Source organism: Erpetoichthys calabaricus, chromosome 13 (assembly GCF_900747795.2).
Source record: "Erpetoichthys calabaricus chromosome 13, fErpCal1.3, whole genome shotgun sequence".
NCBI classification, from domain to species: domain Eukaryota; kingdom Metazoa; phylum Chordata; class Cladistia; order Polypteriformes; family Polypteridae; genus Erpetoichthys; species Erpetoichthys calabaricus.
The window spans coordinates 38,429,569-38,443,266 of NC_041406.2; the positions used below are offsets into that span (position 1 = coordinate 38,429,569).

General features: G+C 34.1%; 1 protein-coding gene across 4 annotated transcripts in view; it reads left to right on the forward strand.

Annotated features, from left to right (window-relative positions):
* Positions 1-13,698, forward strand: part of elmo1 (engulfment and cell motility 1 (ced-12 homolog, C. elegans)) — a 516,270-nt gene that overhangs the window by 210,839 nt on the left and 291,733 nt on the right. For 2 of the 4 annotated variants that reach the window (XM_051935959.1, XM_028818136.2), the window contains 4 exons: positions 4,462-4,561; positions 4,977-5,128; positions 7,552-7,630; positions 12,398-12,442. In XM_051935959.1, coding sequence (XP_051791919.1) covers positions 4,462-4,561; positions 4,977-5,128; positions 7,552-7,630; positions 12,398-12,442 — 376 coding nt within the window. The remainder of the gene's footprint in view (positions 1-4,461; positions 4,562-4,976; positions 5,129-7,551; positions 7,631-12,397; positions 12,443-13,698) is intronic. The other 2 variants (XM_028818137.2, XM_051935961.1) reach the window with 1 other exon arrangement.

Sequence of the window (13,698 nt, forward strand, 5' to 3'; positions counted from 1 at the left end):
GTTTAATGCATATTTTTCCCCACCTTTTAGTTGGATGCCCAAAAACATACCTTTCTTTTGTTAGATTACAACAAGAATTTCTTTTTATTTGACATTTTACTGCAATAGCGGATTGGATAATGGACGGATGGATGTTTATTTTTTAACATTTTCAACCAATTTCCAGTAGGTGGCAGGGAAGTGCTGCAAGAAGCAAAGATAAAGATGTTTAAATTTCCAATAAGGGACTCGGGACCTATCAATCCTGATACCATTTGCAGTGGTTAAAAAGATTATAAATTGATTAATTTTATTGTTTCCTGAGATGCTGAACTTATTTTTTCCATATTTCTATCTCGATCTTTACATACTAAAGTGTGTATTTTCAAAAATTATTATTTGATATTTTGAAAATATATATTTGAATATCTGCAGTGAGCTTGCAGAGGACTAAATATGTGATAAAGTAGTATGGGATAAAAATGCTCCTTTCCTTTAGAGAACTGCCACACACATCACAGAATGATTCCTGTTAGATTTGGTTGGCTTACAAAAGAGAAATAAACTTAATTTCTATATTTTCCAACAGAGAATTGCTATTCTAGACATACAGTACTCTGCCAGTTGAAAGTTTGGAGAAATGTAGATGTTTTCATGTTTTTGATAGAAATTGATACCTCTTTTGTCAAAATTCAATTAAGCTGATTTAAAAATCAATTATTCTGTTCACATGAGTTGCAGTGTGTCTTGGAATAACCTTCATTCTGTGGAGAAAAAATAACAATAGATTAACATTTCTTGAGGAAATTGTTTCATTTTGGCTAGTTTTTTACCTAGAGCTGAACTTTAGGAATGCCAGTACCATGCAACCCATGTGAAACAGACTAACAGGTTTCAACTGTGCTAATTACAAAGGTTTATCTGATAACCAATTAGCTAAGATAGCTAAGGGAATTAACCATTAGGACACTGGAAGTGTCAGTCATGCAGTCATGAACTATGTGAATGATAAATTAAAAATCAGTCATTTTGAGCAGTTATCGAAATTAGAAACACTAGTAATGTCTTGATATATATTTTAAATCCATTTAGTGATGTCTTGATAAAAAAATAAAGTATGAATTTCTATCAAAAACAAACATTTCTTGGTGTGTCCAAACTTTTGGCAGTGTATATGCTTACTTTTGTTTCACCAAGTCCAAATTAGTTGTCTCTCTTCTTTCACCAATTTTACAAAAGTAAAATTCTCCAGTAGTGCCTTCGGAGCATATACAAGTTATAACCAGATGATGTGCTTTCTACCCTTCTCTGGTTTTAGTCCTTTATTTTAAATACCTGTATGGTTATGGAAAAATAATACTGAATGTGGACATTTAAGGTGTCTGTACCTAAGGTTTTCTCTTCTCATTAAATAACGTTGGCTTTTTTTGATATGTAATATTTTGAGTTCTACTGAATCTTCTGTTACAAGGCAGATGTCAGCACTACGTCCACCTGTGCTTGTATGTACACACCAGACAGTTTTAATGTATTAATTTACCTAGTACCTATCACACTCCAGTAGTATGTTAGCTATACTAACTGGTGTAAGGTTTTGTGGTTACAATTTTGGTAATAGTTTGGGGAACATGCAGATTTCACCAAGAGAGCTACTAAGGGATTTTGTCATTGAGGTCCAGCATAAAGCTAATTTTAGATAATTTCTTTTTTCCCTTCACTTTTACATTAGGTAGCATGTTATTTGTCAATCAATAATGTAGCTTATTGCAAAATGTTAATAGTTATGTCTATAAAGGAAGACAAATACTCAAGTTTACTGCCTTAAATTATTACCACCTTTGCACAGTATATAAAAGACTCAGCTGCATTTATCACATAATGAATAGTTCATAAAGCATAATTCACAGTGCTTTCATGTTATAGTACTTTGCTTTTCTAAACCTTTAAAATTCTGATTAATTATTTAATTTTGAATGTCCATCAATAATGATTTTTTTTACTTACTATAGCTTCCAATCTTTTTCTTGCTATTTATGTTAATCTATTTGCCAAAGTTAAATTTTCTACCCTTGACTTATATACTACCTATTTTTTGATATAGTAAATCTTATTGCAGAATAATGAATATTAGTAATTTTTTGCTGAAATAGCTTGTCACACTGAAGTAATCTATCTCTGTTTGTCAAAGTTCCAGATCTCCAGCCCTAGTATCATGTGATTAGGCTTTAACAGATTTAGTTTCCTATTGTATGCCTGAAGTCCCTGTTTTCCTGTAGTGCCTGTGTATAACCCTTCACTGAAATCCCTAGATTGGCACATCCCCCAACAACAAACCTCTGAGAAAAGTTCAGAAATCACAGCTCAAAAGTCAATTTAAGCTACAGCTTACAAAAGAGATAGTTGTTTAGCAGATTTGACAATGATCTTTCCCAAATTTGTCAGCCAAGATGTTTCCAAATTGTCTAATTGAATTGTCACAAGTTTATTTGTTAACCTTTTGTTTCCTTGACTCCGTCACAGATTGTAATAGGTTTGTTTCTGCATAGTTCACAGCAGACACCAGATATCAGAGTAGAAAGGTGCATTACACAAGGTTCTGAATGCCATTGTTAGATTTCAGTTGTATTACCCTCGTACCTCATTTCTGAAACATAAAGGTCCATAGTACTCTTAGTTTTTAATGTACTGTTCACTGCCTATACATATAGCAGTTTTCAGATGTTTCACTCAAGTTCTGCATATCCTCTGAGGAAAAGTAGGCTTGTCATGTTACAAACACGTTGCAAATGGTAAATGATGACCTCAAGTGGACGATAAGCAGATAAGGGCGAAATTTATTAATTTTTTTTTTTAAACCTCTAAATAGGTAGCACTTGAGAATGAATACTATATCATGTTTTCCAAAGAGATTATTTATTGCTATTAGAACAATATGCAACTGTATAATGGGAGCAATTTGCAGATGTTTCCTGCAATTCTTTGATGTGACAGGTTCTCTAATATTAGGCTTCTTTCTTTCTTTAAATTATATGTACAGGAATGTTCATATTAATATTAAGAGTGGCATCATGTCTTACATGCACAATTTACTCATTGCTGATTTTGGAGAATGATTTATTTAGCCCACAAAAAATAAAATTCATGATGAACTATAATCCTGTCCACAGCTGATTCCTGGCCTATGCCCAGAGTTGTCAGAAAAGGCTCTTACTTCTACTGCCACCCTGAATAGGATTAGTTGGATTTTGAGAATGTTTTTACTTATTTTAAGGTATAGCATATAATATACACTAAATATTTTATGATAGCAATGTTTTCATAATTGAAAAACATCTGGCTAGTGCGACATATTAATCATGTAGATTAAATGTTGTCCTGTAGATTAAGCAGTTAAGCAATCCTATTTTGCAAGATATTTAAATTGTTTCAGTTGGTTTGGTAAATACTAATTTAAAAAAGCAATGAAATAAAGAAGCAATCAGTTTATAAAAAAAAATAAAGGTTTTTACTTCTTTTTGTTTTAGAAAATTCCCTTTCTGGAATGTAAGTGGCATTGGGGATTTTAGAATTTCTCTGCAAAAATGGATCCTGCATTGTCTAGAAAATTATTGTGTGTCTTACAGGAAGGCAAATTGTGTAGTAACACCCCAACAAAAAAAAAGTACAGATTATGATTAATTTTAAGGAAGCACACTGCATGTGAAGCCTTTTTATTTTATTTGTATTTGAAACATAACAAATTCAATCTCTGTATCTTATTTTTTATTAATATTTGTTTATTTATTTAGCAGACACCTTTATCCAAGATGATTTACAAAGCATGTTGGAGTTGATATTTTACACTGTTAGAATGATGTTCAGTGTAATAAATGTAGTCAAAGCAAACACAGATCTTGGGTGAAAACAAACAAACAAACAAGCCCAAAATGCAGCATTAAGTGATAGAGGGTCCCATTGACTGAATTTCTGAAGTCCAATGTGTTATGAGCTCCTTCAGTTTTAAACATAATTATAATTCACACTGCTTAAAAACCATATCCTGCACCTAGGGTTAAAAGCCACTAGACGCAATAAAAAGAGTTATTGTTAGAGGTATGCATAAAAAAGTGCCTTTAGCAGTAGTGAAGTTGGCATCTTTAACACCAAGTATAAAACTGCAGTAAGAACACCAACACATTTAAATGCAGCTGCAGTATGTGGTTTGAAATTAAAGCTTAACAGTATTGAGTTATTTTAGTGTTATATTTATACCATGTGTACTAATGAGAAGATAACTGCATGAAAGTGCATGTCATCTAACATGCTTTGCAAAGTGCATATGAAAGTTCTGCTGGCAGAAGTTACCCATCTCAGGGTTGCATTTTGTCTGTCTCCTTTAAGCATATAACTCTATCCCTTCCCAGCTTTTTTCACATTGATATATGGTGTTTTAAAAAGAGATAATAGTTTTCTCTTGTTATTTTATTTTATTTTTTTTTTTAGCTTTGGAGACATGCTGTCCTTTACATTGACAGCATTTGTGGAGCTGATGGACCATGGCATTGTCAGCTGGGACACTTTTTCAGTACCCTTTATTAAAAAGGTGACTCTTTTGGAACTTTATAGATCATATAAATAAATGTGTATATTTAGTGCATACAGTGTATGTAATGTGTATATATATATATGTGTACTTTTTTCATTTACTTTTAGCATTAAGTTTGGAGGCATCATGTAGTGTAATAACTTACTTAGCCCTCTCCATTCAGTCATTCACTTTTTATTCAGCAAGGACACTCGACTACATGTATCACTAAAAGGAGATGTAGTGTCCAGTTGGTGTCAGTGAATAGTAAGAAACACTACGATGAGAAATTGTGTTATTATATGACCAACTCTGTACTGCTGCCCTAATTTATACTTTTTGTATATATAATATCATAAGAATAGAATTTGAAATATCTTAAACATCTCTTAAAATGTCATACATTTTTTTGTTTGTTTTTTTCATTCTTTAGATTGCAGGTTATGTAACAAAATCTTCTGGCGACACTGCAGTTCTTCAGAGGTCTTTAGCTATCTTAGAATCTATGGTGTTAAATAGTCATGATTTGTACCAGAAAGTGGCACAGGAGATAACAATTGGACAGCTCATCCCACACATTAAAGGGTCAGTATGTATCATATGTTTTAATGTATTCTCTAGTGTTTCATTTTTGATTTAGTCCTTACGTATACAGTAGTTGACAAACATCCTAATTCAACGTTTTTTTTTAAATCTCTTTGTTTTAGTTGCTGAACTTTCAATCAGTACATCAATGGAGTTATAATATTTGAATTATATGTTCTTCACTCTTTCACCATTTGTCATGCATTTTGAGCTTTTTGTTTGTAGTTGTTAGTAGGTATAATGGGATAGAACACATGTCTATCTGCAACTTGACTACTGCTAATAGAGCTGCACAAAATTAAAATGGTATTTTTTTCCCAAAAATAAAACAATACATGAAAGGAGGGAACAAAAATTATTAAAGTAAAATGAATAAATAAACAAAATCCTGCTGTCACAATGGGTCTTACTGTATAGGATATTGCTGATGGATAGATAGATAGATAGATAGATAGATAGATAGATAGATAGATAGATAGATAGATAGATAGATAGATAGATAGATAGATAGATAGATAGAGAGCATAAAAAACAAAGATAAAAAGAGAAAGAAAAAACAATAAAAAACCCATTCTATCTTAGTGCCCCAATCTTTTAAACTCTGAATTTGTGCTTTTTCATGTGTCTTTTAATTGTACTATATCAGTATCACAACCCTGAGGAGACTTGTGTGTAAAAATTGCATTGTAAGCTAAGTGGATAAACGTGAACTTAATACAAATGTATTTAAACCTCCATGTGGATTTTTTCTGGATACTGTAGTTGCCTGCCCCATCCCATTGATATAAGTATAAGTGTACTCTTAAGTGGATTGGTATCCTATTTGGGTTTGCATTTGATGCTATAAGGAGCAGTTTCATTTCTAAATGACCCTTCAGTGTTAAAAGTATTTTCAGAAAATGGGTCAGTGGATTGAAAAAAAAAACATTACTGTAGCTGCGTTACCCCAAAATTACCAAAGTTCTGCAGCTTTAGTTTGCTTCGTGGGATTCTGGCAGTAGCTTGACGTGTTGAAATGATTCCACAGACAAAAAATCTTTGTTTTTAAAAGCTTTAGGAAAATTCAAGGTAAAACAATTCACACAAAAATAGAGAAAAATTAATATATCAAAGAAAAGTTCTTGTTTAAGAAAAGTTCTGTTTAAAGCTTATGTATCTTGTTTCATTTTTTATGTTTGCTCATTCAGTTGATCCATTTTTAAACTGTACGCTTACCCTATTTACAAACTGCAAATGGATCTTTCAGTCCATGCTAGCTGCGAGGCTATTCCCAAACACAAACTGACTTAATTAGCACACTGTATTATAGATATAACTAAGAAAGTTCTATCTCATATTAACTTACAGGGGGTAAAGGCTATACCATATTCTAGAGCTATGAAAGAAAATAGTATTCTATTCTACTTAAGCAAACACTAGTATGAGTTTAACTTAAAGCTTTAACTTTCCAAGATTGGCTTTTACAATAAGCAAATCCTAAAACTGACACAGAATCATCTATAGATTTAACTAGGATTTGTTAATAATACCCTTTAACAGAGGAAGTAAGTTGTTTGAAGAATTTTGCAATATGTAAAATCCTGAGGGTGTCTGTTGTGCTCACAGTTCAAAGTCTTACCTTTGCCTTTAAACACAATTTAATTATTTAAGGAAACTGCAACATAGTTAAATGGAATGTACTGTATGCTAAAGCTTCTTTGTAAGTTAACCTGCTGTTTATTGTAGAGGTTTTAATAAACCAGTTCCCTAACAATCCCCATTCTTGAAGAAAACTATAAAAAGGTGGTTGTTGGACAAGCAGTTCAAATTTAAGAGAATACATGTTTTTTTCATGATATTAATATCATGGCCAAGACGGTAGTGAAAAGGCACTGGTATTATTTAAACAGTATTAGATAATTAAATGGAATTAAAGGAATTTGTAGGATGAATACAGATTCCTCCTTACCACATTTTTCCTAAATAGTCATGCTAATGAGATTTTGGTGGAGAACTTTAATTTTAAGTGGTGCCCCATTACTCCATTTTAGAGGCTTAAACCGGGCCCCCATTTTCGATGCACTATTCACCTCCAACTCTTAATGACTTTTATTTCCTGCTTGCCCTAAATAGTTTAATTTTAAATGTACTTGACACTATCCTCCATTACCAAAAAAGCCTGAATTACTAACAAATTGTATGTTGTTTATTATTGTGAACTTTTGGTCTTCATCCCCCCCCCCTCCCCCTCCAAAAAAAAATTAGTAGCCTATTCTTATCCAATAAATGCTTCTGCAGATCTCACTAAAATCCAACTAGCTATGTTTGTATGATGCAGTAACAGAAACAAATATGTCTGTTCTATCTGTATAAATATTTTGTTAGTTTTAAAAATGGATTTTTTCTATTTATTTGTTCCTTTGCCCTTCTTTTTGCTATTGTAGGGGTGAGCAAGATATTCAAACTTATACCATTGCTTTAATCAATGCAATATTCCTTAAAGCGCCAGAGGAAAAAAGACAGGTACAGTATATAATTTTTTAAAATTATTTTATTTTTCTATGTGATTGATTGAAGTTTGTCTTTTAAGACCATTTGTCACTATTTCAAAAGGTTTACAAGCTAGCTTATTATAACACTAATATGAAATCCTGTTCTGTTCATTTCACTCATTGTGTTTTCACAATTATTTCCTTTATCATACTTTGTTCATATCAATAGTGTTAGAATTATCTTTGATTTTCTTTCCCAAGTATAGGCTGTATTTGATTTCACTTCAAATTTATAGGTAGAGTGCAGTGTGAAGTCTTCACTAAGAAAAATGTATGGATGCTTTCAGAGCTGTGATTTTTCACCCAAAATAGTGTCCAGAATTTACTCAGAATAATGTGAAAACCAAAAACCATCCAGTGAGTGGCAGTTCTGTGGACAGAAACTCACTGTTAATGAGAGAGGTCAGAGCAGTGGTGGTTTGTAATATGGGGTACTGGGGTGCTGCACCCCCCTCCATATATTTAAAAAACGCTACTTAAATAATTAGGTATGAAATAAATTTATTTGCACAGCATGCCTGCTGTCAGCACATGTCAACATCCATTAAAAATTAGTTCTGACTTGTATTTGTTTCATTTCTGTGTGAATACAGTACCTATATTTTCTGAGTGAAGGACACCAGCCAACTGAAAGTGTATGAAAGTGCTTGGTCTTTTGGCAAGCAGGTGAACTCAGGCTGCCTTTTAATTGGTTGCTTTGAGGTTTCTCTGCTCCCCAGACACTCACACACATTTATTGGCAGTGAATTAGTGTTGTTTTAGGTACAGTATTTTTAATCTAATGTCTTTGGACAACCATCAGCGCACTATTTCATGTGCATTTCAGTGGTTCACAGTTCACACCTGCCATTAACATAACTACAGATGTGCAAGTGCAACTTTAGGGAGATGGCAACTTCTGGTGGAACTTCAGAAATCAAAGAAAATCCATCCATTATCCAACCCGCTAGATCCCAACTACACGGTCACAGGGGTCTGCTGGAGCCAATCCTAGCCAACACAGGGTGCAAGGCAGGAAACAAAACCAGGGCAGGGCGCCAGCCCACCACAGGGTGCACAAACACACACACACACACACCAAGCACACACTAGGAACAATTTAGAATCGCCAGTGCACCTAACCTGCATGTCTTTGAACTGTGGGAGGAAACCGGAGCTCCCGGAGAAAATCCACGCAGACACGGGGAGAACATGCAAACTCCACACGGGGAGGACCCGGGAAGCAAACCCGGGTCTTCTAATTGCGAGCCAGCAGCACTACCCACTGCACCACTGTGCCACCCTCAATGAAAATGTGGTTATTTTTTCAATGAAACACCTTCATAAATTACACACTTGAAGAAAAAAAGAAGGTGAAGGAACTTGGACTGGACTTACCTGACTTAAGAATTCAGCAGCAGGCAAGTGATCAAGGAGAAGCTTACACACAGACTTTGTACCACTCTTGTTATGACATACAGAGTTGGCTAACTGGATGTAATATAAATAATGCCTTTTTTTTTTTTGCTTTCCCTGTTTGTTGTTTTAAAGCGTCAATACTAAAACGTTGTTGACAACAATGGGGGTATAAGACCTAAAATAGCTCTTTGAAAAATGCAAGCGGCATGAAAGTAGTCATCTAGACCAGTGTTTTTCAACCAGTGTGCAACTGCACAGTGGTGCGCCGTGAAAGCTATCCAGGTGTACTGTGAAAATAATAGTGTACATAACTTGGGTCTGAACCTGAGAGGGACAAGCTCGGCAGGTGGTCAAGACCCATCTGAGGGGGAGAAGTTGACATAAAAAAAGCTCTGTGATCGCTATGTTGCAGACACGTCTCCAGGCTGCTAGAGGCCAACTGCCTGGGTCTGTGGTTGCCAGTGAGTTTCTCAGGACCAGTAGATAGTGGGCAGCTGGGAGATGCCAGCAAAGCAGTAACTAAATTCCGTTTCTGCGAACACTGACCTTGGAGCTGCTTTTTTACAGGCTTCTCTGGTAGTCCTGCCCTTTCAGGCAGTTGAGCAAGATATATACTGTATATGTTTGCAGTTACTAAGATAGTTGTGTGCCTTGGGATGTGAAAGGCACTACATAATAGATCGATAGACAGATACATAGATGTGAATAGATATAGATATAATACATAAGTGCTGCTTCAGTTTGTCCCAAAAGATGCACCCCTGACCAAATTCTTTTCACCAGCTAGCCACTAGGTCAGAGTAGAATGGCCAGACTGGTTTGAACTTACAGAAAGGCTATGGTAACTCATATAACCCCTCTGTACAACTGTGGTAATTAGTAAATCATCTCAGAATGCACAACACGTCAGATCTTGTGGCGGATGGGCTTCAACCGATGACCATGTCAGGTTCCACTCCTGTCATCCAAGAACAGAAGGCTGATGCTACAATGGATAAAGGCTCACCAAAACTGGACAGATGAGGAATTGAAAAAAATCTCAATTTTACACAGATGATATTGTCAGAATCCATGTGTGAGTGTGCAGATGACAGATCTGCAGAAACTGTGTGATGCAATTATGTCATCTTGGGTGAGAATCTTAAGGGAATGTCCCCAGAATCTTTCCACGAAGAGTTGAGGCTGTTTTTAAGAGCAAAGAAGGCCATAGTTAGTAATAGTATAGTGGAGGAATAGCATAGTGTTCCTCTTTTGTTTACAAGATTAAAGAGGCTTGTTTTTTTCTGTGTCATCACTGAGCGATTAGTAGAGGCACATTCATTGCACAAAATTGAAAAATTTTAAATAATGAATCATATAAGTATGGTGTGACATATAGTTTTTATTTTGGTATATCAAATAATAATAACAAATCCATATAGGCTTAAGGAGATTGATTTTTTTTTAATTTAAATAGTGGTAAAATATATTTTTAAATTATCTTTAAAATCTACTTTCTGAATTATACACGTGTTTGAGCCTGTCTTGATTTTTAATCTAGTAGTATCTTACTTTGATTTTTCAGTGAATGGAGTTATACATTTCATTGACTAAGCTGCCAAGAAAATACTTTAGCGGAATGCATTTTTTCTCTACATATATCACTTTCAGTTTGCAGTCAAGTGAAAGGTCATTATGGCTTTTATTATTTTGTTTGAGGGTGATTATGTTGTTTTAGAAGGCAATTTCAATGTAGATGTATTTTTTACAGTCTGAATATTTGTCATTGTTTTTTTTTACAAATTAAATAAAATGATGTTAATGAACAAAATAAATAACATTTTCTTTTTCTTTCTTTGCCTTCAACTGCTTCCTTTAAAATCGTAATGATTTAGCTATATGTGTAATAACTAATAATTACTTGCTCAAAAAATACAGATCAGCAGGAAGGGCATTAAGGATACTATGTAAAGCATAGGTGTTAATCTTTGAAGCTATTAAGTAACCCTCTCACTACAAAAATCAAGCTAAAATTTAAGTAGCCACAGAGTGTGAACTCTGAGGTGACTCTACTTCAATGGGCCCTTGAGCTAGGCCCTTAACCTGCAATTGCTCTGGCCTGGGTATGATGTTAATTTGCATCTAGCCCTGTTTGTAGGCCCTTCAACCTGCAGGGAAAACCTGGGGGTCAGTGGCAGAATTGGCACTCCAGCCACCATAAAACACTTCACATTGATTCCATTCCTTCTGAACTAGTGTGGTGCTGAGGTGTCACCCATTGCATGGCTGCACTCAGGCCCTAATCTGGGATCCTGAGTTGTTTGTCATGAGGTGGGTACGGCAATGTGCTGTATCAGTGCGTGCTCCTAACCTCTAAGAGTGTGTAAGTAGATTTATTTTAAAAATCACACTATATGTATCAAAGTGATTCTTGGCAAACTTGATGAATTTGCCTATTCTAATGGTTTTGAACAGTGTGTTCCTATTTTAAACTGGTTTGAAAAAATTTAATTAATTTTATTCTGACTTCTTACTTTACTTAAATTTGTGAACTGTAATGATTCTAGACTTAGTCTTTTATGACTTTTGTGTAACATCTTTCCAGTATGAGAATCCAAGGAAGTGTAAAAAAAAATCTTCATTTATTAAATCCTGTTTTGATGCTGGTTTATTGAAATTTGGTATAATATATTTTTCTCTGACCCATCTGTTATTTAAGTGGGAAACTGGAGTGAATGCAGGTACGTTACGTTAGAAGACTGATAACATTCTGATGTTTTAAACATTTTGGAATTGTTGTCTAGCATACCTAACTTCTCTATTTAATTCTTATATCTGTAGATTTTGCCCTGCTACAGCCTTTTAAAGCAGCATCAAACATTGTAAAATCATTTTTAAATTTCTATTTCAAATAAAGTGAGCTACTTTGAATTTGACATGATTTACTTCTTTCAGCGGAATAGATGAGTAATTGAAAGATATTTTTGAAAGCATTTTAATAGCACTCATGACAACAGAATTAAAATGTCTACCTATACAATTTTAAGTAGTATTTTAAAGAATTTCATACAGTACATTTAACTTTGAAATCACCCTGATTTGTTGCTGGTTGCTTCATGCCTAAGAAACAAATTTAAAAGATAATGTTATGTACACTATGTACAGACATAATTTAATGGAAGTATTAGTTTCTACCTCGAATATATGTTAAAGTCATAGTGATTTATCACTGACAAGTTCAAGGTCTTTTGATTTGGCAATGCCAGAATGTGTTACTAGTGCATTACTAACTTGATTCTTTGCTATCTCTCTCTCTCTCTTTCTTTCTCTGTCTCCTTGTTCTTTTCATTTTCCACGTTAGCTTGATTTGCAGGGCAATGTTAACATCCTTGATTGTCCTCTCACAGTAAGTGGCAGTGCAGTACCTCTGTGCGTAGTCTTTTAGGATAGCTTTGTTTCCCAATGCTTGCTTCCTTGGATGTCAATGACCATGCATATTGCTCTATGCCTTGCAAGTCCTGTGTTCTGTTTTCTGACATGTGTATTTGACATGGAATTGATTCTGTTTGACATGGACTCCATACCTCTGACCCTACCCTGAGCTGCAGCAAACATATTGTACTACATGCTGTAGGCCTCTGCTACCACGTGGAAACATTTATTCCTTTTTCTCAATAAAATATATTATGTGAACCCAACTATATCCATTTAATGCAGATATCTAACCAATGATTGGGTAAATGAGGTAGGAAAATAGGTATTGAGTCCATTTAAAAATTGTGGAAATACTGTTTCTTGGTCAGTATTGCTTTTTGTTACTTGGCTGCAATCTATTTAAAAATGATTCCCATTCAAGTATAATAAATATGTAACAGTAAAAACAATCTTTACATATTCTATTTTTAGGATATTTTAATATATTTATACCTAGATTAAATTAGTCTGAACAAATTTTATAACAAACTTTTGTTTTGAGTTAGGTAAAACAGTTTTCTAGTAATTTATGCTTTAAAAAAAAATGTGTTTAACCAAAAAAAAAAAACTGCCTTTGTATTTTTAAACTGCTGGATCATACATTTCTGATTCTCATTATTGATTTTTTAAATCAGTGCTTTTTATTATCTTTGGTAAGAATTACTGTGTGTGTTTTGTTTTTGCTTTAAAATATGGTTTACTTTCTTTTTATATCCCTGGCTATGGTTTCTTGAGCCTTTAAGGGTTTAGGAAATTACTCAGCATCCTTCATCAGAAATACTGAGTAGACAATTCACTAAATGTGCCAGCTTAATAGTGAGTTGATAAGCTATTAGGCCAGGGAACAGCCTAAAGAAGTGGTCAAACATGTGACAAAGGGGTGCTGAACCATGAAAACTGCAGTTGTCCTATAGCTGATATACTTTCTAACTTCTCCTGGAATCTGTTAGAGGTGGCTTCTGAATTGCTTCCTGAAAAATGTTTGTTGATTATGACAGACAGTTTCAAACTTAACACAAATAAACAAATATAATTTCAGATTAAATGTATCATGTAGGAATTTGGAGAAACATGAAATTACCTTTTATTGAATTTAGTGGGATTAATTGCTTAATGATTCTGGCACATTACATTAGTTCATCTTAGCAGAAAATATTTTGCTGCTGATTTTAATTTTTACTCCACATC